Here is a 27674-nt window from a genome sequence, read left to right on the forward strand (position 1 = left end):
GGAGCCGAATGGACGGAGAGGCAGGAGGTCCATGAAGCAGGACAGACAGAAACAATCTAGTTTATGAACTATGAGAACGAGAAGTGATGTCAGTCCTGTTGGGATTTAAGACGGATTTTCACATCCCAACCTGATCTCTGGAGCAGATCCAGGGGAAACCCAGGCTGGAGGGTTGCTTGACCTTTTGGGAGGCAGAGCTGGATTCCTCTGGCCGGGTCGGTCCTGCTCACACTTCTCCGTCTTCTCCTGTTCATATTCAGCAGCTCTCCTATCTGTGGCAACACTGGCAGGCCTTGAAGGTTAGATTGAGATTCACAGAAACACAGAGGAGCAAAGGAATCCTGTTGTTCCACTTCAAGTCCTTTAAAATGGACTGAAGTAAAGAAGAAATCCCAAATCTACATCAGGCTGAACTGAAACTTCCAGCTCCGAACGCACCAGATCTCCTCATGGAGAAAAGCTTGATGCTCTGATGGGGTGAAGACTGAGCTGTCTGAATGATGGAAGGAGTCAGGGTGAGGCTTTCAGACCAAACAACTCTGGACCAAAACCTGCAAGTTGAAGTTTGGATAAAACAGCAGAAAATGGACTGAATATGACTTTGAATGGGATAAAACAGCCTTAAAGGGGCAGTATTATGTGTTTTCCTGGCACATAGTGTCATTTTATAGCACAATCAAGTAAATATGTTACCTTCGGTTGCTACAACTTCATAATTTAACAACTTAAAATTTAAAAAATTAAAAAAAAACTTCTTTCTCAAATTCTGCCTTCAAAAAAGCCATCACAACATGGACATATATAGTATAACCACCTGGGTTACAATTAGCAACCCAGGTGGTTGCTAATTGCTGCCGACTAGTCTGAAGGAGCTGACAGTGTTAGAGGGCTGCTCTGTGAGATGGAAGCTGCAGCTCTGAGGAGTTGTGCCTCGAAGGCGGAGCTAGTGCCACCCAGGCGTTTTGCACAGCTGAATGGTTGCCATGGAGATTAAAGGAATTCTCAAACATGCATAAAAGAATCAAGGCAAGACTTCAGATATGTTTTTGATGAAGCAATAACATTACAACATAAGGCTCAAAGATGTTGATTTTACAGAATATTGGCCCTTTAACAATACGGTGAACTTGATATCATGATAAAGGCCTGATGTACACGTGTTTAAATCTGAAAATAAATAAAACAAAAAATAAAAACACTCAGATCACACGTAAGAGACAAAATTCAACTTTTATTTTTTGGGATATTACCAGAGCTATATGTATTGTCTGACAACAGGTATCAACTACAGAATATTACAGCGATGTTTTATTTTTTTTTCTTCCTGTTTGTTGCCTTTTGGTCCAGTAGGATTTCTGTGGCTGATTCTGCTCCAACACTGAGACACATGCACATCATTCACCTGAAAACAGCTGAATAAAGACAACAGTCAGACAGCTGACGGTATGAAGAAAACTGTCATTTTGCCCACGCGACTAACACATCCATACAGGATTACTACGGTCATTATAAGGCTAGTTTTACTGTACAACTATGCACCAAAATGTTCTAGGTAAAGAGAGCACCATATTTACAACTCTATGTACATTTGGTTCTTCAGGAAATCTCTGACGAAACTAAAAGTTGACGGCGGCAGCTGAGAAGCTGCGCAGGTTTGGAATTGACTGAAAAAGTGAAGCTAATGAAACGTCTCTGTACAGATAGCTGCAACACATGCTATAGCTTATTGCCAATGCCCTAAAACATGGCCGCTCTTCCACTTCCTGCTGACTCTCACATGGCCGATTTTTTATTTATTTTTTTAAAACACACCAGCAAGAAACAAAAACAACAAAAATCAAACAGCAGACATTTCATAAAATGTACATGTTTAAAAAATACATTTTTCATCTTCATAACGCTATGTACACAACACATGACTCAGCAGCCGCATGAACAGTGAGCTTTGGGAGACGTTCAGGTGTGAGGAGGAGAAAACCAAAATCTATCAGCTTATTTTTCCATAGTTGGTCAGCAAGTGATATTTTAATGCAACATCATGAAGGAATTTACACAAAACGCTGCACTTTTCTTCAAATGAAATGTTTCTTTTAGAAGGTGCTGCTTTGTTAAGTCAGAAATCTTTATCCAGTCAATGTATTCATAAATGTACAGAAGGAGGTTAGAGCCACTGAAATAAGAAATCGTTCTTGTATTTTGACTTTTCTGACTTTAGCTTTAAGCTCTTAAAGTCAGAATAATGACAAAAAAATATCTTAATCCCGACTTAAAATTTCAGGATTTTGACTTTTCTTAAAATTCTGTAAATTCTGTCAGAAATCCAAGAAAAAGTCAAAATCCCAAGAAGAAAGTTGAAGGTGACACTTTATTTGACGGGGTGTGCATAAGACTGACATGACACTGTCATAAACATGACAAACATGTCCTGTAATGAACATGAAGGAGTCTTCATGAATGTTTAAGGCTGTTGTCATGAAGTGTCATTCGGTAAATAATGACACTTTTAAAATGGTCAACTTTACATTGTATCATTGTTTGTCGAATGACATTTCATGACAAGTCGTAAACATTCATGAAGACTCCTTCGTCTTCATCACAGGTCATGTTTCAAATCATCCTGTATCTGTATAATAATCCCACCCTGCAAAATGACCGATTCTAATTCTTAGCAACTGATATGATCATCATTAATGTTCGTAATGTGTAGATTCTGATCGGAGCTTTAAAGCTGCAGAGGAAAGTCTGACAGGAAGAGGAGCTGCAGATTGTCTGAGTGCAACAGGAGGAAAAGCAGAGATGAGTGAAGGAGCATCAGGAGGAGATTCTGTAAAAATGATTGTTTTGATGGAAGGAATCCACGTTAGCAAAAATATGAATAAGTTGCTGTCCTAACGCCTGGCAGCCCAGCCAGCCTTGGACTTCCCTCAACCTGATGATGGAACATGGTGACCTTTGAACTTCACGTTGTTTGCTCATTATTAAAGGCCAAAAGGGCGTGTTTATGTCATTTATGGCTTTACATCCGGGCAGGCCTTTCCACCAGAACCAGGTCCAGTGTTAAACCAGTTCCTCCAGTTCTCACCCAGCAAACAGCAGACTGGTGGGTCACTGGTTCCGTTTCAGCATCGACTCTTAACTGGGTCAGGATTTAGAACAACTTTGTGGAAATGGCATCAAAAGTGGCCAGAACCAGATTCTCACACTTCCTGTAATTCTGCCTCATTAGAGGTAAAAACAGTCAAATCAGAAGGTTTATAGCGACACAGAGGACACTTTGGTGCTGCTGTGGTTAATGTCTGCTTTCCTGGTCAAGCTGGAACCTGGAACCTTCCCTCTACCAGTTACCAGAGGGGCTGACCTCTGACCTCATCATGACTCTGAACCATGAAACCTGTTCTGGTGCTGTGGTTCCTCACAGCTCAAACTCCCAGAGCTGTAGAGCCCAACAACACCAGATGAATATTAGACAGGCTGACAGAGCAGGAAGAATTGGGTCCGACTGGAAACTCAAACCAGTCCCAGAACTCTGAACCCGAATCTGACTGAAGCTCTGCTTTCCATCACATCCTGAAACATTCCACATTACAGTTCAGATTTGACCCAGGCCTGGAAAACTGATGACCAAAGAAGGAACAGAGATCTTCCATCGACAGACATTATTTCACCTAAATTCCGCTCTGAACTGTTTTAAGCTCATATAAAAAGCGATGTATAGTGGTTTCACTTCTTTATCAAATTGGACTCAATTCTGACATTCAGTTGAAGAACAGTAAAGTGCAGTTGGTTAAAATAAAACAAAACAAAAACAAGTGAAAATAGTATAAGCAAGTGGCTAAAAACAGGCGTTTAAAACAGAGGAGCTGGGTGGAGCAGGTGAGGGGGCGGGGCCTCAGATGACCTGGCAGCAACTGGCTGGAGCTGAGGTACACAGCAGAGCGTCTCTGGAGCCGCGCTGGATGTTAACAGAGATGCTCTTCTCACACAGAGGTAGTTGCAGCACGCCGTTTTTCAGGCAGTGCAGGTTGCTATGAGCGTCCCTGCTGCCGGGCGGCGCCCCCTTCTGGCGGAGGTGCAGCACGGCGTGGGAACGGGGCAGGCCGGCGGTGGGGAGGCCAATGGAGTCCAGGCTGTCAGTGGAGCTGATGCAGATCCTCCACGTTGGTTTCTCCTTGACGCCCCGGGGTTCCAGGATGACCTTGGCCCCGCCTCCTGCTCGGCCCCCCCGCCCGCTGCGCTGCTGCAGCTGCGAACTGAGGCAGAGGCTCATCAGCTTCAGACTCTCCACCAGCTCGGCGCCACGGCTCGCCGTGCGGGAGGGCCGGCTCGCCATGCTGAGGGCCGGCTTGGTGGAGCTGCTGCAGCAGCTGGAGGTTCGATCCTGTCCCTGGTGGCCCCCTCCGGCACCCCCGCCACCCCCTCCACCACCGCCACCTTCCCTCTCCCCGTTACCAGGGGGGCTGCCTCTGTCGGGGCCAGAGGAGCCGCCACCCTCCGAGGGGGGCTTCCCCTGGCCGGAACTGCTGCCCCCCCCAGTACCCCCTTCGCTGCCGGGGGGCCCCTCGCTGCTGTCCCTCCGGTTCCAGCTGTAGGTGAAACCAGAGTCCTTGTCCAGTCGCCTCCTGTGGCTCTCTGAGTCGTCGTCGCTGGTCTCCGAGCTGGAGCAGGACGACCCTCGACCCTGGCTCTTGCGCCTGTGGTAGCGTTTCTGCGTGGGGCCGGGGGACGCGGCCGAGGCAGTCCCGGAGCCCACGCCCCCAGCCCCGCCAGCGATGTTCATCTTGAGCCGGCTGAGTTTGGGCGGCAGACCCTCGTCCATCTCAAAGTCGTCGTCTGATTCTCCCTCCTCCTCAAAGATCTGGTTGAGCACCGGGGCGCTCTTCCTGGAGGTGAGGCGGTTGGTGATGGAAGGAGGTTTCCGCCGCAGGATCACCTGGGTCGGCAGGGGCGACGGGTCCTGCTCTTCCTCCTCTTCTTCATCTTCCTCCACCCTAACAGCCACACAGAAAGGACAGGGCCAAATTAGCAGAGGATCAAAGAGAAACAAATACACCAGATCACTGGATCTGCTGAGTTCTGATCTGAGAGGAGGTTGAGGTGAACTCTGACCTGAACAGACAGATCCTCTGCTTGGCTGCTGATGTGGAGGGACCTGCAGCTCTGAGGGTCCCAGCAGCAGCAGGGCCAGAAGCTGCTGCTGCACAGGCTCCCTGAAGCAAACACAACACAGGACAAGTGTTACAGAGTCACACACACACACACTGTGACAGGGGCACAGGCAGCATCACAACACACACACATACACACGCATAGGCCCACACACGCACGCACCTATTTACAAAGGCAGAGAAAATCAAGTGGCAAGTCAGCGACAAGAGCAGCTTGAACCTGCTTAGCCAATCAGCTCATCTGGATGATAAAGACCTTCTGAGTTATTTTATCCATTTAAATCTCGTATTTAACAGGTTTCTGGGATTTTCTTTTTTCATCTCTGAAATATTATTAAATGGGCAGTGCTATGTATTTTTCCAGGTACATAATGCCATTTTACAGCACAATCAAGTAACTATGCTACCTTCAATTGTTAGAAAAATTGAAGGTAGCATTGAAGCGATGTAATTAATTTTCTAATTAAAAATTAATAAGAAAATAAAATTTTTTTAATTTTCAAATTAAACATAATGAAATTAGGCTTCTTTGTCTTTAAAAACTCCTGCTCTTTCTGAAACTCCACCTTGAGGAAATCATCATGGTTCCTCTATTAACCCTTTAACAATGTTTTTATCAGCGTTGAGCTAAGAAGTAACTTTTGTAATAAGCTCAGCAGATGAGCAGTTCCACCAGGTGTCTGCTAATTACTGCTGGCTAGTCTGAAGGAGCTGAGTTTGGAATTTTTGGGGGAGCGCTACTCTGAGGCAGAAGCTTGGAAACTGAAGCTGTGAGGAGGAGCTTCGTCCTTGAAGGCGGGGCTAGGTCCACCCAGGTGTTTTGCACAGCCTAATGGTTTCTATGAGAGATTAAAGGATTTCTCGAACACGCATGAAAGAATCAAAGCAACACTTCATATATGTTTTTGATGAGTAAATAACATAACATGATGTGAAGCTCAAAGTCAATCTTAAATATTACTGCCCCTTTAAAATTAGAAACATCTTGTCAAAAAACAGTCTATAAAATGAACTCAAAGACAAAGCAGAGCTTCTGTATCTATTGTTAGTGTGTCTGATCCGTCTTCAGTAATATTTAGAGATACTTCCTGGTCTTACTGGAATCAACTACACATGTCCATTCATTAGGAGGCAGCTTCATGAGGGAACATCCTGCAGCTGATGGCTTTGTTACAGCTGCACACTTTTGAAGCTGAAGGACAGGTCTGGTCTAGTCAAAGTACAACCCTTCAATCACTTCTGCACATGCGAGAGGAAACATGATGAAAACCTGAGCTGAGTCGGTGACCGTGGCCTCCTCCCGCCGGCCCAGTTCCATCATGCCTTTGGAGCGGTGTCCGTTCAGCAGGTTCTCTGCACTGCGGGCAGGGGTCTGGGGGCCCCCGGTGTGAGAGATGGACGAGGAAGCCAGAGAGTCCTCTATGTCCTGATGCATGTCCATTCTGGTCGGCCAGGACTGCCTGCACACACACATTACACACACATGGTCTGGGTCAAACAAGAGAACACCTTGTCACATTACATTTGGGTAGAGTGACAAACTACTGTCACACCTGGTACCAGAGCTGGTAGCAGCTGCAGAACTGCTCTGATTAAATAAACCACAAATCCTTAAACCAACCACTAGATCTCTGCATGTGTTTGTGATTTCAGCTCAGTGTCAGTTCCTCAAAGTCCACATTTTTCCTCTTGTTCTGATGTAAATAATGTTAACTAATGTTCTAGGACTCAAAAGAGATGTTGGTTGCCCTAGGGAACGGAGAAATGCAGCTCTAACCCTGCACACTGCTGGTCATCTGGCTGAAATGATACCGTTTCTGTCCATCCTTTAAAAAAGGAGGTAAATGTAGCAGTTAGGGAGGAACAAACAGCTGTTCCCTGGACTCCAACGCTCCCATCACACTGTTACTGCTGTAGGAAGACATGATGGTGGAGGAAAACAACTCTGGCATTGGTTTACTACACAACTCGATGAACAGATAAGCTAGACTACCATTGATTTGTGCAAACTTGTCAAAAAATAAAAGATAATTCTGTGCAGTCACTGAACTCAGCATGCTGGCTGCATGAAGCTGAATATTAGATGGTTGACCTGCTTTCGTTTATTGATTCAACCAATAATTATCTGATCACTTTGGAGCACAGTGACATTTTATTCCAACATGGTCCAATTTCACTGATTGGCTGAAATCCCAAGAGCAGAGGCCAGGAGGACAGTGGGTGCTAGCTTCTGCGGTACTGCTAAGATGGTTTCTACTCTATTCATGCATATTCAGGTATATGTGGTGAGGAAACTATCAAAACATATCAAGCATTTTTAGAGATGATCTCACAGTTAAGCTATTAAATGGTAGCTCTGGTCCTAAATGCCTCGTTCACATGGCAAGATTTGTACGCCAATATTTCCTTCCGACAATCTTGAGGACAACCCAAATATCAGGATGGCTTTTAAGATAAATTTAGGAGATGTGTGGGGGTCCTGGTCTGCTGAGAAGGACACCAGGACCGTTCCGGTCTAAAGTTGTTGATATTGAGCATGATGGATTGTCTTGGCACGATGTGGCAGTGTGTGTGGTGTTCCCTGAGGACAAACAAGGATGCAGCCTGTTGACTGTGACATGTAGCCAATCAGAAATCGAGTTGATGGAAACACGAAGTGAATTTTAAATAAAGAAGACAAAACAATGGCCATGGCGCACCAGAACGTTCAGCTGATGTCATTGCATCGTTTTGTCTGTTAGACATAAACCAATTATCATCATTGCTTCTTCCCAGTCGCCCATGTTTGTTTAACCTGAACTCCTGTTTGGTCTTGAGATGTTTTGCGAGGTTTCTCATCTGACATCTGAATGTTGGTGACTGAAATTGGAGTGTGCGCGTGTGTCTGTGGTTTGTTGCTCCTGCTGTGTTGCTCAACAACATCCACTGTATGATGAAACCTGTTATATTTACAATTTTGTTATACAATATTGTGTGTTTTCTCTCAGTTTTTAAAAATCGACAGAATTTAAAAATCCTGCAGAGACTGAGTGAACCCTGAAAACACTGAACCACTGTGTTCAATTATTTCAGTCTTGTTATTATTGCTTTTGCTTCAAATAAAAGAAAATCATGTTTTCAGTTAGTTTTGAATATTTTACTTTGATAGAACCTTCATCTTGTTCAGGCTCAGTTTCCTGTATGAGAAGAAAACACTCCCACTTTGGATACAAGAAGCAAAACACACACCTCCAGATGTCAGTGTGGTGTTTGGATAGGTTACTGTTGCTATGTACACAGCCCTGGAAAATTTGCTGACACACACCTTCTCCCTGGTGTCTTAAAGCAGGTATGGCATTAATGAGAACCTGGACATCCAGGTCACCATGGCAACAAACAGCTGCTTCAAACTGATTCGTCCAGTTATGGTGAGCAAAATGTGTCTCAATGTGTGATCCTGCTAAGTCTCAGAGCAACAATGCTGGCAAGGAAGCATGGAGCAAATAGCTGAGGGATGAACCGAACAAGGACTCATCATCTTAGTTTTTACAGCAGCGTGATTAATGGCCGAGGTCCAAGCTACCGCTAGCGCTGCTGGGAAGGAATGTGAGAATTAACAGACATTAGAAGTAATGATAGGAAATGATGATGAGACACAGATTGCTCTATAACTCAGAGGATTTCTTTCCTCCAGTTCTCTGATCCAAGCAGGTGGAGGCTTGCCGTGACCACACCAGGGTAGTTCCACACTTCACACAGCAGCTGCGTTTCCACTGACCATATAATTATGTAATATGACATTTCGAAAAGGAATTTGTTTATTGGAAGCACACCAATTTTGGGAAAAAAAACGTGTTTTTCAATAAAAAGGTCTATTTTTTTGGTTGTATCAAAATTGGTTTATTTTGCAGAACTGCAATGGAAACACTAGTTTCTGCATCACACGAGTCACATGACCAACAACAGAATCTTGTCAATGGCTATAGCAAGTGAAAGATGTTTGTTAATGACGTATTTCGTGAACAAGCTTCTTCACATGTGATTTTAATTGTGTTTTTTATTTAATGGAAACACAGCAATTGTGAAATCACGTTCTTTCTACATTAGCGGAATATTGAATATTGACAAAGTTTGCCCACATCTGTAATGGAAATGCACTGAGTGATTCAGATCTTTACTGGGACAGTGACAGTGATGTTTAGCTACCACAGGTTCCTGACGTCTCCCTCGGCAGCAGGGGAAGCCGTTACCTGAAGTGTGCCTTGATGTTGCTGGGGCTGGAGGAGCGGGTCTGGACCTCCTCCTGCTTCTCCCTCAGGATCCGCTCTGCTAACAGGTAGTATGTTGCTGTAATGTGGTTGTATTTGTTGGTCTCCAGGGCTCTGAAACAGAACACACATGATGAGAAGAGGAGACAGGGCCCAGCAGGCACAGTGTGGACCGATATAAGATATCATCACTGTTCTTAAATAATGACGGGTCACTTTTAGACAGTGATTTTTTTTTTGTTTTTTGTTTTTTGCCTAAATCATATTTTAACAATAAAAAGGGAGGAACATTTTGTGTAGATTACATCACTTTTGCCAAACAATGACTTTGGCCATTATATTAGGAAAGTAACAGTATGTGAAACTGATGTTAGCAAAGCCAGCTAGCAATGTGCCTCTGTAAAAAAAATTCTTCACCGGGTCCTTACACAAAGAGATTTAGTCAATATTAGCTACACATGCTAAGCTAGTTACATACTGTGTGTTTTTGGACATTAGTTTCCGTTTATTGCTAGCTGTTTGCCACCTAGCTTGGTGTACAAGCTAATGTCACCTAATATTTGTGTGGGGAGCTGGTCTTGGTCTCAGTCACAATACACTCTAGTGTTGGTTTTGACTTACAAGACTACTGTGGATTTTACGCAAAACAGAGCAACACAAAGCAGTGCAAAACTACGAAGTGGAAGGAAAATCATTCATGGTTTTAAAGAGTTTCTACAAAGAAAAAATCTGAAAAGGGAAAACTGGGAACTTTGGTTTGCCAGCAGCCTCTAACAGGTTTTCTCTCCTATACTTCCTATAATCATGTTACAACCGTGGATTCTACCCAACAGCGTACACTGCAGCATGTTTTATGACAGTTGTATAAAGAGCAACAAATAACAGAGCATTCTAGTTTAGAGGGGAATGAAACATACTCCACTATAGCCTCCCGGTCAGCGATGTCTCCCAGCACCATGCGCTGGATGATGCTGTTGTGCTCCTCCTCTGACAGGTTCTTGTGGGAGACCAGAGGAGTGCTGTACTTGGTGGCCGGCGAGGGGTCCACCCCCTGCAGCCAGGTGTGGCTCTCAATCTCCTCCAGTGAGGCTCGGCGCTTGGGGTCCCTCTGCAGCATGCGGTCTATCAGACTGGGATGAGATGGAGAACCGGTTGAGAAGAGAAGGACATGATACTAAAGGTCAGAAGAGGAAGCGATGTCGTCTGACTGCTCATATAATCTCCAGGTCTTATCGGTCTGAGAACACTTTATGTGAAAAAGGTTTAATTCTTCATAATTGATCAATTCTTGGAGTCTTGTGTCTAAATGGCCATTTTTGGTCTAATTTTGAATTTATCCTTATATTTTCACCATGAAAACTATTTTCATTTCCTTGTTTGGTATATTTATTTTCAGCACAACCTAAGCTTCATGAAATCATGAATAAGGCATTTTGTCAAAATGAAACAAACACTGTCATTTTACAGTGTTTGACAAAATGCAATATCCACTGGATGAAAAAAACACACAAAAACAAAATCTGAGTAAAAAAAAAAGATATTTGTACTATTATCACATTCAAAAAAATTATGATTGAATCGTTTTTACAGCCTAAAATGAAACTGTATTTTGTAAATTTTAAGAACTTGTGTACAAACATAGCCAAAAACTAATTAGTATACATATTTTTACAGCACATTGCGGCAATTTCCCAGGCGGTTTTTTCCCCCATTATTTCCACGTTGTCCTCATTGAAGTCTGCCCGGAGGCGAGTCAGACAAAATGGCCGACAGTGCTTTCTGATTGGTTGCTTCAGACATGTGGTACGCTTGAGGACATCGGGAAAATGGAGTTCATGTTGCATTCATTCACTTTTTGATCATAAAACATAACGTCTTGCGATTTCCGAATTGAACCATAGGCGGCGCTATCACGATCGAACACATTTCTGGTTTTATTTCGAAGTAAATATAAAACAAAATCAATATAAAAACACTATTTTTATAAAGTTAGAAGTCTCTGCTGTCCGACAAAATTGAACTCAACACTTCTCATGCGGTCTTTTTTTTTCTTTTTTTCTTTGAGTGGCTGAGGAGTTTTTGCCCGCTCCACAGCGGGCGGCGACTCCAGAGGGTCTTTTAGAGGTGCCTTCATTGAAGGAAATAATTTTCATTTGCTGCTCAACACAGAGTTTAGATGTGACATTCAGGACCAGTGACACATTTAAAGGTTTTTATTGGAGGTTTTTCTCAGCATGTGAACTCAAACACTGTCTCACTCAAACAAACATCCTCTAATAATTAAGCTTGATCTGAGCCACAGGTCCACTGGTGTGAGCCATGCATGGAAGAACTGAACATACAGTGTGTTGTGTTCACTGACAGTGGGGGATGTAGGCTTTGATGGAGCTGAGGATGCTAAACTGCAGCTGGATAACAATGTTTGTACATTTCTTCTAAGTAGTCTTTTTCAGCAGAGCATGCTATTTTTTTCCCAATATTTTTATTTACCTATAAATTTACAATTTTATAAAAAAAAATGTTGGCACCTATGGACTCTTAATGTCCATAGTGTGCGTTGGTGCAAGATAGTGCATTGTATTGTATTTCTTGATGCACTTACTGTCAGTTGTTTCGTTGGTATTTTTGTAACAAAGGGAAAATACAATATTAAATTAAAAGTAAAACTGAAAACAAATCCAACCCCTTTCACATCTCGGCTCACTAACGTCAACACAAAAAAATCTCATCACATATTTACATAAAAACAAAAGAGGACAGCAATAGGCACATTCAGTGAAGCAAAACCTAAGTTTGAAAAATAAGAAATAAAACATTGCAATTTCCTGTGAAACTTTTGTGTACATCCTCGTAAAATGTATTTCATTTTCTCGAGCTTTAAAAACATCTTGCCTTTAGCCCACAGGGATACTGAGGGACATTTATCAGATTTTCAGGTAATAATAAAGAACATCTATAAAGATATAAAAGCATTGATATCCTTTTGGGCAGAACTTGGTATTAAGGAGGAGTCAAAAATACAAATATAGCAACAAGTGGAAAAGGCTGCAGATTAAACTTTGATAACAGAAGAAATAATTAAAGACTGGGTCAAAAGTCAGAGCATGCCATTGTTAATAGGTGTACAGTATTATTTACTGTACACCTATGTACACTGTACACATTATTCATTTATTTTACCCCTTACTGTTCAGTCTGAACAGGATCAAGCCGAGGATCCAGATGTCTGAGGCAGGGAGACAAGACAGAGGGACTGCCTGAATATCAATTTCTATTTAAACTTTTACTTTAGTTTGAATAGCAATTCTTAAGTATGTCGCAATAAGTGATTAATCAATTAATTGCATGGTAAATTAAAATGGGCTTGATCATTTCCATTCTTCTGATATATATATTTCTTGAAGGGTGGTTTTGTCTTAACTCATTTTATTTAAGGTTTCAAGGTTTTTTTGTGTTTGCAGAGATGCGCTGTGCAGCGGGTCTCGCTCATCATGTAGGGCCGGTTCAATGTTGAATGAGTAGAATTTGACTTAGGGGCCCCTCTTGCTGCTAAGAACATCAACACTATCAACAACGTTTCAACGTGGATTTAGTGAAACTTGGAGAGGGGGGCCTAGTTTAATTGACTGAGCAGTCAAATGTAATTGTAGTTTACTAAGATCCAAAACAATCTAAATATGAAGATTGTTCTTTGAACTTTTACAAAGTAAACTTGCCAAGCTCCTTAAAATCTTAAATTTAAATGTTAAACAATTTATAATCTTTTAATTTATATATCCTGTAACCATTAAATCAAATTTAACAGCACCAATATTCTCTTAGTTTGTTTATGCTTTGGGCCGGTTCTAAATGTGATCAGCATTACATCGTGTTTAAATTCACCGACTTAATTTGGATTTAACAGAAGTGCAAATAATTTATATTTATTTTAATTGTATTTATTTTATTTGTTGTTTTTAATATTCTGTAGTTGTGGGTTTAAGTACTGTCAGCAATGTCTTCCAGTAACATAATTACCCAGTAATATTTTACGTTTCCTGTCAAATTACCATCCTTTAATACAAAACCCTGGTGAACAGCCACGGTGCCCGACCACAAGGGTCAGCAAGTTTTCTGCTTGTCTGAGTAAAAAACGCTAAATAGAAGAAGTTTGATTAAATGTCATTTTTCAGAGGTACATTCAGCAAAGGGTGGAGAAAAAACTCCACCTTAATAAATAATACATAAGTAAATAAATGAAGAATGAAGAGGAGAGGACGGCGGATCCACTTACTCTCTGCAGGCGCTGGAGACGTGGGCCGGTACAGTGTATTTACAGTCCATGATCATGGTGAGAGTCTCGCTGTCGTTTGCTTCCTGGAAAGGCGGCTGGCCGCAAACCAACATGAACAGGATCACGCCGAGGCTCCAGATGTCTGAGGCAGGGAGACACACAGAAGGACTGCCTGAATCTCCCATCACTCTAACAAAGACAGACCACTGACAGCAAACACTTCACTGCCACAGCTAATACTAAACCACCGCAGCCAACAACCCAAACGAACCGGAAACTGCATCTGCTAACAACAATAATGAAGCATCAAGAAATGATTCAGTTTAGCAGAGAGGCAGGATTAGCTTTTCAACACGTTCTCCAGTTGACAACCACAAACTTCAGTGGAGTTTAAACTTCAAAGGGATTTAATGAGATGGAGCAATACTGTAAGTCTATCAGAAATCAACGTGAGTTTTTCACATGTTGATGTTAGAAGGATTTTTTTAGCTGCAGATGCATCATTTGCAACAAATGATCAAGAGTTCACTAAAGAAATGCTGTTATTGCATTTTAGTCAATAAAAAGTTTATTTTCTTATTTTGAAAAGGCATCGAACTATTTGGTTTTTTTGCATCTTTTAATTCACTTTCAATATTTTACAAATAAAAGTGGTTAAGAGAAAAATCTACAGCTTGAGCCAATTTCTTTATCCGACTAATTGATTAATCATCTGAATAACCGACTACTAAACTACTTCTAGAATGCAGTTATAATTTATTTACATCGATCATTCACAGATCTGAATACAAAGCCACGCCACAATGTCAAACAGCTCCATTACTTTACCACTGTAATGTCTGGGTTTGTTGCTTATTTTTTTATTTTCCTTCATAACATGAAAAACTATTTGCATGGCCCTGTTGCTAAAAATGTGCTATAAAAATAAAACTGCCTTACTTAATAAACTAGTGACATAGACATGTTATTAGGACAAAAAAGAATAAATATTAATTTAAGCCCCATTGTAAAGGTGATAACGGTCAAAATAACCTAACTTTATTATGACAAGGTCGACACAACATTTCTGTATTTTGGTAGTTTGTGTCCTCCACAGTAGAGCACAGTGAGTTTACAGAAAATAAATAGTGTCATTATTCACATGATCTTTCTAGGACCAAACTCCTCTTAGTGTGTTCCTTCACACAACAGCATGAGAACTGCTTACAAAACCTGGTGCAGAACAGAAACGCAACGTTTAATGTTTGTTTTCACAGCTGGGGGTTGAGTGATGTTTTTATGACATAAGCCACTAAACTGCTGAAATGTGCTAAGCAAATAAACTTGAACTGGTAACCAAAACAACTCCAACATTCAGCCTCTTTGGGTAAAGGACGGTGAATCAGACTTGTTAACATCTAAAGCATGTTTAGCAGCATGATGTGCTGCTAAATATGTCATGATGTTTCACAAACCTTCGGCTTCTACAAGATATTCACATGAACTGGGGGTGCACCAATTTATTGGCGCCGATTTCCTTAATTTTGGGAGAGATGTGACCGGCTGAGACTTACATGTGAAGCAGATCTTATCAACATCAGCAAAGGTCTAACAATCAACCACTGTCCTCTTCTGCTCTGCTTTTAGAGAGGTTTGACTGTTAGCCCAGTCCATCAGGTCATGTCTGCACGTTTGCAGTTAACAACAGTCAACCCACTGTTACCAACTCAGTGACTTCCTATATTTAACATTTCAGAGAAAAAAATTGGCATTGGCCAAATTCGGAATGAGCAGGTCAAACCAGAAAACTGCAATCAGTGAACCTCCTCTGACAGGAGGGAGATCTTTGTGCGACTGCTGCACATCTGCTTCTATGCACATTCATGCTAACCACATCCGTTGAGCTCAGGTTACTGCTGCATGGGCTCGTGTGGTTACTACTACAGCCTGGGTCGGCATGTTCTATCTGCAGACTGCAGCCTGATCCAGATCAAGATCTGAGGCCTACAGCTCCTGTTGCTAACTGAACAACTAGTGCTGCAGGGACTCAATTCTAGTTTTTAGTTCACAACAGAGTGATCATGTGCTGGCCTCTCACAGACTCCACTATGGAGAACAGTCACTGTGACCTATGATGCTCTGGTTAACATCATGTTCTGCTTTTCAGCCAGGAAATTTAAAGAAAAACATTCCACCTTCAGAACAAATCCTCTTTAAATTTATTTCAATGTCACTGTTTGTTGAATATGTTTTTCTTTGGATGTGAACTCATCAGTCAGCTCTAGGTTTCTCTAATTATTATTGCCATAAACTCTTTTCGACTTTGAATCTGGTCTTAAAGGGCCAGTATTATTTATTTTACAGCCACATACTGCCATTTTATTGCACAATCAAGTAACTATGTTACCTTCAGTTGTTATAAAATGCTATATATATATATATATATATATATATATATATCTCAAATATGAGTTTAAAAATTTTATTATGACATTTAAAACTTTGAAATTGGGCCTTTGTCTCTTTAAGGACTCTAACTCTTTCTGAAACTCCGCTTTCAGGAAGTCATCACATCAAACCACCTTTATTCAAATTTTTAATACCATTGCACTGATAAGTTTGCTAATTGCTGCTGGTGACGTTTAGCCAATCAGAAAGCGAGTTGATGGAAACATGGAGGGAAATTCTAAATAAAGATGACAAAACAACAACCATAGCACGCCTTAAGGTCCAGTGGACATCAGAAATGTATAATTTTTTTTTTCTGTTAAACATACTCCACATATTATCACCATAGTTTCTTTTCAGTCAGCCATGTTTGTTCACTCTGTACTCACATTTGGTCTTGAGACGTTATGCGGGATTTCCCATCTGACTCATTAAATATAATGTGTGAGGTGTATTCCTCCTGCCTTGTGGTTCGACACCCCACTGTACAACCAAACTTTTTATTTTTATCATCACATGCTTATGTGTGTGTGAACCAGATGTTTATATACTTGTGGGGACCTATTTCTGCCTACATCATGAGGCAGTGGGCACAAATCCTGGTCCTGATGAGGGGAATGAGGTTTCTTGGTGAGGGGTTAGGTATGTGATGGTTCGGGTTAGGCTGTCGGAAACCAATGAAAGTAGAGGTGTGCGGATCGATCGGTCACCGATCATAAATCGGGCCGATTTTCGTGAAAAAGTGCATTGCCAATGTTCTTGGCAACAAGAGCCAAGAACATTGGCTCTTGTTGCCGATACCGATCACCTGCATCTCATTTCGCAGCCTGCCTGTGCAGCTGGTCTCCTCTTTCCTTCACACTGCGCAAATGCGCAGCAACTAATCCTAAGCGATGTGGAACTATAACGCACTGAGTGAATGGGGAAGTTTGCGTGTTGCGGCGGAAAATTGAAGCACGTTGGGTGAAGCAGGTCAAAATGCATCAACACAACAAATCTAATATGGCATAAAAACAATGTCATACTTGACGGAGTTTGGCTACATCGAGGCTCACTGCAGTAAAAAAGACATATGGAGGATCAGATAGCAAGTAAAGCAGCACACAGCTACAAACACTCACCCGGATTAGCATGACGATCAGAAAGCTAAACAAATAACCTGCAAAATTATTTAAGTCTTCGAGCTGCGATGTAAGACGCTGGTTCTGGTCTCGCTGTTGAACCGCTGCTACGCGCTACAGGTAATTATAATAATAATAATAATACTAATTATTATTATTATAATTATTATAATAATTATTCACAGACGGAGCGTCGCTTCTGCTCCACCTGGTAGTGACTCTCACACCGAACCTCTGCTTAAAGCTGCAGCATTTAACTTAAAAAAATACATTTTACATACGTATTACAACTTTACTGTCCTCACATGAGAGAGATAATCTCTAAAAAAAATAATCGATCTCCTCCCTGTTCTGCATAATTACTCCGCTCACTCAGAAACAGCCACTCAGAGCTAGCAGTAATCAGCTAGCCGCCATGCTATCAGGAAGTTTTCATTCAGTAACTGAGGATTGTTTATTGTAATGGATCCTGTATTTGCCTTTGAATGTTAAGTTTTATACTTGAATCTTTTGGCAATGTTGAGAGGTTTTATTTTAGCTCTTTGCATTATTTAACCTCTTCAGAACCTTCATTTGCTATCAGTCTGTTAAAGATAGTATTACCGATAGCAGTACAATTTGCACATTGCCTGTTTTGTTTAGTTTTCTTCTTGGAAAAAGTTATTAAAAACCAGTTTTTGTCTAAATTAAGGTAAATTCATGGTTCCTTTTTCCACATAATGTAACCAGTAGTGTTTATGATAAAAATAATAGTAATAATAATTATGTGATTGGTATCGGTGATCGGCCCTCATGGGTGATCGGTTTCGGCAGGAAAAAACCTGATCGGCACATCTCTAAATAAAGGTCAATATAAAGTCCCCACAAGAAATGAAAACACGACTGTGTGTGTGTGTGTGTGTGTTGCAAAACCTTGCCGTCTGAAACAGGAATTAGTAATAGAGATTTAACATGAAAAGGAATATAATGCCTGAACATAAATAAATTTAAACCAAGACCTTTACTGGTTTGAAAGTTATCTGGTCATGTCTATTATTTGTCTTTCATTAAGCACATTTGTTGTTTGTTCCACATCTGTCCAATGATTTATACTCAAAGGCAAACTTTGTTACACTCAAATCTGTATTTCAATAAATTTGGCTAAATACAGGAAGCATTTTCATAGACAGAGTGAACTAAATCCTGATTTTACAGATCAGAATTGGATAAATTAGGTTGTTCTTTTCCAATCGATATCTAGAAAATGTGCAAAATTTCTTCAAATAAACCAACCCTGCAAAACACTGCAAGTTACACATTCCATTCCAGAGGTAAATCTGATTACTTTACTTGCTTAATTAAAATATTCATAATGCTTAGAGACTGTTGAGTGGATAAGCCAAAAATGTTATTTGGTCCTTAAGTCCTTTTGACTTTATGATTTTTAAGCCCATGTGATAAAAAGTTTGGACACCACTGATCTATGGCTACCTGCTAGGAAAAGCGCGAGTTTGCTGAAAAGCAAAATGTGACCTAATCCTGACCTGCTGGAGATGTTTCAGAATTTACCACAGTCAGTCTGACTGACATAACCTCCACTAAGCTGCTAAATACTCCAGTATCTCCTTACTGGCATTACACTTCAGAGCAACATGCAGTTCCTGAACTGTGAAATGTCTTCAAGAGAGGTCCATGTGGATTTGAGATTTTAAGAAAGAATTTTTACGAAGTAATCGCAGTTTCCTCAGCCGCACCTTTCAAGTTTCTGATAAATACAATAGAAAAGCGGAAACAGAGAACAGGCTAAATTTAAAAGTGCTCACTGCACTGACACGTGACTGATGAGAGATTTTTCAGCATCAGCGGCGCTCTCACAGCACACATACTAAAAAAAAAAACCTGCTTAACCGGCCACATTATCAGACTTTAGTTTCTGCTTTAAATAGAACAGGCTGGAATGAAAGGTATGATGTCCTGTAATGAAAGGACAACAGTAGTTTCTGCACTCTGCTGGTCTCCATGGGAAATCAATGAGACAGTTAATTCAGTGCAATGGGACTCCCACAAACATGATGAGATTGAACACGGCTGACCTTGCACCACAGACCCAACAACAGGACGAGCGTCAGGCTCAGCACCCAGCAGCATCCTGCAGCTCCAAAGGTTCTGCTACACAGAACCCATCAGAACACACAGTCACACCACCGGGTTAGAAAATACCCTTTTGAGATATTCCAGCTTTCTGAGATGCATTTCTAAAAAATATTTTAGATATGTTTTGTGAAAAAAGTCCACAAATAGACTAATTTTCCACAAACAATTTGGAGCTTTGTTCCACACAAATCTATGAATAGATAAAAACTGAACCAAAACAGTCAGGTTCCCTTACATCTACATAAACTGCTAGAAGAGGAACAGAGCTCATGTTATCTCTGTGGTTTAAATTAAGTACACTGAAAATAAAACTAGGACTGATGCATGAAATATTTTGAGTGGTTTTCCTTCTCCATGAGCTCACTTGCTCTTCCTGATGAAAGTGGTTCTCTCCTCTGACTCAACTCAACGTTACTGCTTAAAAAGGAAGGGTTTCACAGAGCCAGAGCTTCTGGAGGTAAGAAACCCAAAACAACCGGTGCTAAACCAACATGGATCCTTTTAGCGCTGGAGCTGATGGATAGAAAAAAAAACCCAGTGAGAGAAGGTTGATTATCCAAACCACACTGACCTTATGCCTGGTGGAAAATATACATCCACTGTAAAGAAATGGCTCACATCCTGTTTGCTCATGGGCTCCTACTCTTGAATAATTTCCTCTAATTAACAACGTGACTCACTGCGGACCGTCGCCTCAGGTTGCTACGTACCTACGGCTGGAGCGTCGTACTCGTCGCCAAGGAGGATTTCCGGAGCCGAGTATGCCAGAGAGCCACAGCTGGTGGTCAGCTTCTTCCCCGGCTGAAACTTGTTGCTGAAGCCAAAGTCGGTGAGTTTCACCAGTCCTTGTTTCTCGAAGAACACCACGTTCTCAGGCTTCAGGTCCCTGTGCACCACGTGTAGTCGGTGGCAGTAGGAGATGGCGTGGACGATCTGGGCAAAGTACTTCTTGGCCAGCTCCTCATTCAGGCCCTCCTCATGTTTCATGATGTAGTCGAACATATCTCCCCCGTCTCCCAGCTCCAAGATGAGGTACAGCTTCGTCTGAGTGTCTATCACTTCGTACAGGCGCACGATGTTGGGGTGCTGTACCAGCTTCATGCAGCGCACCTCCTGGAAGAGGTGGCCCGTTGCCACTGTGTCCAGCTTGGTCTTGTCGATGACCTTCACCGCCACCTTCTCCCCGGTGAAAACGTGCCGCGCCAGCTTGACCACGGCGAAGTGGCCCCGCCCCAGCGTCTTGTCCAGGTCGTACAGGCCGGCGATTTTGCCATCGTATCCCCGCTTGAAGCCCGCCATGACTGGAGAGGGTGTCGGGGACAGGGGAGCGACCCCCGCAGGCCGGGGCAGCTCGCTGGGCTCGCGTGGGTCCAGCTTATTTCGGCTCATCCGAGGCTGAAGAGGAAACCCATGGCTCCAGTTTCCTAAAGGGGAAGAGACACAAAGTAAGCGTACGACTCCTGGCGTGTTTAAGTCAGGCATTTCCTCAGCTCATCGGTCTGAGGTTTTGAAAGATTTACTGAAGGGTTTTTTTTCCAGACTAGAATGATTACACAAGGGATGCAACTACTCATTATTTTAGTTATTCTATTAATCTATTGATTACTCTGACAATTAGTTGGATAAAAAAACGGGTAGATTCTGGAGATTTTTCTTTTAAGCCTTTTTTTATACTATATCAGAAATACCTTCACGCTGCAGTATGTCACTTTTTTTTAAATAAAAAAATATTTTTTTTTTTTTACAAATTTGTTAAAATTATCATTATGTGGTGACAGTGCTCTCGGCCTTCTCCCAGTACTAACTTCAGAAATACACCAGCCAGAAACAACCAATCAGTCAGGAGAAGGGCTTCAGCACTGTCAGTCCCTCGGGTGCTCACCCCACCCACTAGCTCAGTGGTGACCAAAGTTGGTCCTGGAGAGCGGCATCCTGCATGTTTTAGTTCTTTCCCTGGTTTAATGCACCTGCACCAAATAATGGCTCTTTAGAAGGTCTAAGAACATTGACATGCTGAGGAGGGACAGACCAAAAACATGCATGATGGCACCACTACTCTTGCTCTTTGCTGGTTCACCACAACATAGTGTGCTAAGAAAGCTAATGCTAGTTAGCGGAAGGTTGATTGACAACACTAAGCCCTGCCTCCTGGCTCTGATTGGTTGTTTTTGACTGGGAGCAGTGATTTTCCCAGATCGCAAAAGGGGGGAGATAGAAGATCTCTTTTTTTAACAGATATGGAAGAAATATATTTTTGTAAAAGTTACACACTGTAGCTTTAAAAGATGCATCAATTTCTTTTTAAATAAGAAAATAAACATTGTATTGCTTAAAATGCAATAACAGCATTAGTTTATGCTCTATTATTTATAGCAAAGGATTGTTCTGCAGCTAATACTTCTAAGATCAGCATGTGGAAAGCTCAGGCCTTTCTGCTTGACTTATCAATGTAATAAGATAGCAAAAGGTGCTTGTTGAAAGATTTTTTTTTACCCAATTTGAACAAGGTGAAGCTAAACTGTGACATCAAGAATTCTAGGTTAAACACATGTTCTATTTTTTTCCCCTTAAATGCAAAATGTATATATTTTCTACACACTTTTGTCTGAATTACTGCTCTGAATGTGTTGTTCTTTATTTTCCTTTATCAGGTAAAAACCCCATTGGGATCCAGGACTTTTTTCAAGATGGACCTGGACAGAAATCTGCAGCACATAAACTGGTTACACAAAAGTAAAACACATTTAAAACAGTTTAAAAGAATATGACATTGGTTAAAAGAATCACATTGCATGTTTTTAAGAACAGTTCAAAATTTTTCTTCAGTTAGCAGCTAAATGATTACTAAATTAGTTGATGATTAATTCAATAATTGATTCAATGTGATTAATCTGATTAATCGTTTCATCCCTATGCTATACAACACAAAACAATAAGGATTTTTAAAATTGACCACTGGGTGCACAAATCTGAATTTAGTGTGGAACTCTCAGAAATACTTTCAATTGTACGCTGGTCAAAATATTTCAAAGACTGGTACTAAATAAAATAAAAATAATACTTTATTGATCCCCTAAAAGAGGGTGAGGGTTGTTGTCTCAGCAAAGCAGACAATACAAATTAAAATAAATAAATAAAGTAATATGAATAAACATACAACAATAAGCCTTAAAATAGAGTCGGAAGTCTTAACTAGACAATACTTTTTCTTTGCATTATTTGGAGGATTTATTTGACAGCCAAAACTAATCAAAACCACTGAAGTCTTCAGAACCTAGTAATGTTTTAAGGATTCCTCCAACCTCCAAAACTGAACACCTTGGAACTGGGCTTGAACTTGTGCCAAATCCCCTGTCCCTAAAAACTCCAAGGCAGGATTAAGGTATGAGTGTTTTATGCAGTCAGTCTTTCAACAAATCTGAAGAGGCAAACAAGATTTTCGCTGTATGACAATCATCATTACTATGACATGCAAACAGCTTGATATCCATGCAGCAGAGGCAATATTTCACAGAGATGTATCCTGAATGATACCATCAGCTTTCAGCAAGTTCTGCTAATCCACCGCCTTTGCTTTTGCCGTATGGTCAGAAAGCTGAGCAGAGAGACGTTGGAGTCGGGGATATGGTCCTTGTCCGTTATGATGGACTTCCTCCTCTCTGCATCAAACCATACATAATTCTCTGTCCGCTTAATAATAATAAGTGGACATTAATAATAATAATAATAATAATAATAATAATAATAATAATAATAATAATAATAATAATAATAATAATAATAACTGACCACTCACAGACAGAGTAAATACGCGCAGAGATCAGAAAAAACTCGTCCCATAAAGCTCAGGCAACCAAAACAGTCTCTGTGGCGCTCATTTAAAAACTCGACAGACACAAAATGGAAGAGCTACTAAAAAAACATGAGCAGCATTAAATTAAATCTCTCATTTGTTTTGTTCTGTGCGCAGTGCAGCAGATTTAACTCATCATGAAGGGCCGGTCCAAGGTTGTCTGAGGCCTTGAGCAGAATTTAATTTAGAGGCCCCTCTTCCTGCTAAGAACATCAAGCACCTATGACAGCATTTCAGCATAGATTTAGTAAAGTCTGGGAGAAAGAGGTCTAGTTTAATTGGCCAACCTTAAAAGCAATCAGTGATAATTGTAGTTTACTGAGATATATTTGTGATCAAACAGAGCTCAATCTCAAAGACTAATCTCAGATCAGACTGTAGCTGTGGTAACAAAACTAACTATGAAGATTTTTCTTTGCACGTTTACAAAGTAAACTTGCCAGCACCTTACAATCTTAAATTTAAATATTAAACATTTTTAAATCTTTTAAATTATGTATGCTGAAACCATTGAATCAAATTTAGCAGCTTTGATAATCTCAATAAACAAATGTTACTAGAGGTGTGCCGATCGATCGGCCACCGATCATAATCAGCCGATTTCCGTGAAAAAGTGTTTGATCGGTGATCGCCGATCACGGTCTCTTGTTGCCGATCACACAAACCGATCACCTGCATCTCATTTCGCAGCCTGCCTGTGCAGCTGGTCTCCTCTTTCCTTCACTCTGCGCAAACGCGCAGAAACAAATCCTAAGCGATGTGGAACTATAACGCACTGAGTGAATGGGGAAGTTTGCGTGTTGCGGCGGAAAATTGAAGCACGTCAAAATGCATCAACACAACGAATCTAATATGGCATAAAAACAATGTCATACTTGACGGAGTTTGGCTACATCGAGGCTCACTGCAGTAAAAAAGACATATGGAGAATCAGATAGCAGGTAAAGCAGCTCACAGCTACAAACACTCACCCGGATTAGCATGACGGTCAGAAAGCTAAACAACTAACCCGCAAAATTATTTAAGTCTTCGAGCTGCGATGTAAGACGCTGGTTCTGCTCTCGCTGTTGAACCACTGCTACGAGCTACAGGTAGTAATATTTCACAGACGGAGCGTCGCTTCTGCTCCACCTGGTAGTGACTCTCACACCGAACCTCTGCTTAAAGCTGCAGCATCTAACCTAAAAAAGTAAATTTTACATACGTATTACAACTTTTGCTGTCCTAACATGAGACAGATAATCTCTGAAAAGATAATCGATCTCCTCCCTGTTCTGCATAATTACTCCGCTCAGTCAGAAACAGCCACTCAGAACTAGCAGTAATCAGCTAGCCGCCATGCTATCAGGAAGTTTTCATTCAGTAACTCAGGATTGTTTATTGTAATGGATCCTGTATTTGCCTTTGAATGTTAAGTTTTATACTTGAATTTTTTTGGCAATGTTGAGAGGTTTTATTTTGGTTCTTTGCATTATTTAGCCTCTTCAGAGCCTTCATATGTTTTCAGTCTGTTAAAGATTTTCCCACCTAATCTATTTTATCTCCACCTAATCTAGCAGTACAATTTGCACAATGCCTGTTTTGTTCAGCTTTCTTCTTGGAAAAAGTTATTAAAAACAAGTTTTTGTCTAAATTAAGGTGAATTTATGGTTCCTTTTTCCACATAATGTAACCGGTAGTGTTTATGATTAAAAAAAAAATAATAATAATAATGTGATTGGTATCGGTGATCATGGGTGATCAGTATCGGTAGGAAAAAACCTGATTGGCAAATCTCTAAATGTTACATTTACACATTTGCATTTACAGGCCCTGAAGGCTTGGGGCACCTTAAGAAGCTGATGGCTTAATCTGGATTAAACAGAAGTGCAAATAATTTATATTAATTTTAATTGTATTTTTTTGTTTTGTTGTTTTTAAGACTCTATAGTTGTGGGTTTAAATAGCATTTCAGTGGCGATATCTTTCTGTAACATATAATTTACCCAGAAATATTTTACAATATTTTTACATTTCATTACATTAGCCTGCTCTCTGCATCCATGAAATCTCCTATTCAACTCCTCAAGAATTTGGGGTCATAGTTCTGATATTGTTTGACTTTTTGAGATGCTAATCAGCTGCTCCTGATTAGCATGATGTGTAGCCATGGCAGCAATACACTGCTGCCATGGCTACACATCATAACAACTGTCCAAGAGTAAACAGACCAGAAAAAAAAATTTACTAGTCCACTTTACAACATGGATGCTATAATAAATAGGGATCATCTATAAATTCATAAAACTCACTCATAAATCAGCAGTGAGCTGGCAGAGGTGCTGTCAACGATCACTAACATTCAACTGTTTGTATAATTGGAATCCAGAGTTGATGACTCTCCACAATAAAATGTAACGTCTACACCCAATTCTTGCTTATAAAAGCCACTGACGCTTGTAGTATTATTGCAGTCTAGAAAAAGAACGGATAGCATAAATCACAAACATAAATCTAATCACATTTATGAGATGATGTCAACGTCTGGCCGAAGCTGAATCCATTCTATTACACAGCATGTCTCTGTTTCCGGTCGCTGTGAGGAGGTTGGGCTTGTTTTGACAGGATGGCAGCTGCATTAGCCTACGAGCTATTCCACATCCGCTGCCTCCTGTTGGGAACCGCAGCTAAATTTTAAGGGACATAAGCGACAAAACAGACACCGTCCAAGCACAGAAGTGTTGGCAAAGCTAGCTCAGTAGTCGGCTGGCTCTGTTAAATTAACAGTTAGCCTAACATCACCACAGACTAGCCCCGGTATTCATTGATTTACATCGTTAGCTTAAAGACCAGTTGCAGTTAAGTAGAGTTCTTTATTAGACACAAGCTCACACTAACAACCACACAAAGCCATTTACAGCTGCGTTACACCGGCGCGGCCAAAGGAGCTCTGAGACAGCGAAGCCTCAGATATTCCACTGTTAGCTCCTGTAAGCATGTAGCGGTTAGCATGCTAGAGTTCCTGCGGTACGTTACGCTCCGCTCCTTAGTCTCTTCGACACACATTAGACCCAGAATCTGGCTTTCGCCTGTTACCGGAGCTCGCGACAGACATTTGCTACCATTTATAAGAAATCTGAAAAGAAGAAAAGGTCAGCGCACCTTGTTTTTGGTGACCGCGGCACCCCTGAAGCCCCTACACCCAAGATTCATCCGTAAGACGGGACATCGCATCGTTAGCAACGGCTGCGCTGTTTGGAATGGCTGTTTCCTCCCAGTCGGGGCAGGGGGCAGAGACGCGACGTTCAGGTGCTTAACATAGTGTCGATATTTCTAGATATCCTTATTTACTCGGAATAATTTACAAAGTGGTTCACTGCTACTATTCCCATGCTGTTCAATCGATTTGCGTTATTTCGACCTCGGCGGAGAAAAGAAAATTATATTTTAAATCCATTCACATTTGTTAATCATCAGAAGCTTCAGATACCGTTTAATTTTGTTGAATACGTAAACTTCCTAACTGAGGAAATCAACCAAACCACAAGATCTTACCAGATGTTATTGAACGCAGCAAAGGAGCATCATCAACCGCATTCAGCTTTGACGTCAAACGGACTCTTTTGATGGTAACAGACCGCAGCAGGATAAACAAGCAGCTCAAATTTAATACAAATGTTCAGCCCGTAATGGCGTTGTAATTTAGATTTTAAAATGTGTTATAGGGATACGTGAAGCACAACACCCCATATTTTTATCGATATGTCCTCCAATGTGATGATAAGCATTACACTTTATGTCTCTGTGGTGTTGCATAATTTTCTCCCAGACGTGACACATGTTATTGTGTGTAAAGCGCACAGCGACATCCAGAGACGAAAAGTCAGATATGTCCATCTAGGAGATCAGACCAGCATCCCCCCTGAACCACCCTATCTTCACTTTAACTTAGTGGTCATGGTTGTAAACACAATACCCCCTTATACACGTCACAGATTAATTAGATTGCATCACATAAAATTGATTTATCCAACAAGCTTTGTGGCTTTTTGGGCCAGTCTATTGTAATAGAGGGAAGAGAACGAGGCACCACATCTCTTCTGCTGACCTCCTGGCACTGGAGATGTGTCAGCCACACTGTGATGCAGCTGATAAGAACAGATTCCTTGTTAGTGCAGTAAAACGAGGTGAAGACTGAGACTTGAGCTTCTGCTATTTTTGATTTTCACAAAAAGTAGAGACATTGTTGGGCCTTTTTTGCCAATAAAGTGGCGTTTTTTTGTTTTTTGCTTTTACCTGGACTGGTGATGTGTGACGTGCACGCATTTAGCTGGCGTGCTACTGATGACCAATGGGAGGTGTTTGGTTTGTGTTTTCCTGAAATCAATTATTATTTCCTTTGTTTTGATATATGTTTGCAGAATTCACATGCACGCACACGCGCGTGTACTCTCTCTCACACACACACGCACACAC

General features: G+C 41.1%; 1 protein-coding gene across 1 annotated transcript; it reads right to left on the reverse strand.

The window, feature by feature from the left end:
- Nucleotides 1-1211: 1211 nt before the first annotated feature.
- Nucleotides 1212-26518, reverse strand: snrka (SNF related kinase a). Its single transcript, XM_008411081.2, has 8 exons — nucleotides 26361-26518; nucleotides 20077-20790; nucleotides 13686-13827; nucleotides 10330-10542; nucleotides 9395-9526; nucleotides 6436-6625; nucleotides 5107-5207; nucleotides 1212-4988 (listed from the first exon to the last, which is right to left on the reverse strand). Exons 2-8 carry the CDS (start codon nucleotides 20753-20755, stop codon nucleotides 3890-3892), a joined length of 2556 nt encoding a protein of 851 aa, XP_008409303.2. The 5' UTR covers nucleotides 20756-20790; nucleotides 26361-26518; the 3' UTR covers nucleotides 1212-3889.
- Nucleotides 26519-27674: the final 1156 nt, after the last annotated feature.

Source organism: Poecilia reticulata, chromosome 16 (assembly GCF_904066995.2).
Source record: "Poecilia reticulata chromosome 16, P_reticulata-male-v2, whole genome shotgun sequence".
NCBI lineage: Eukaryota > Metazoa > Chordata > Actinopteri > Cyprinodontiformes > Poeciliidae > Poecilia > Poecilia reticulata.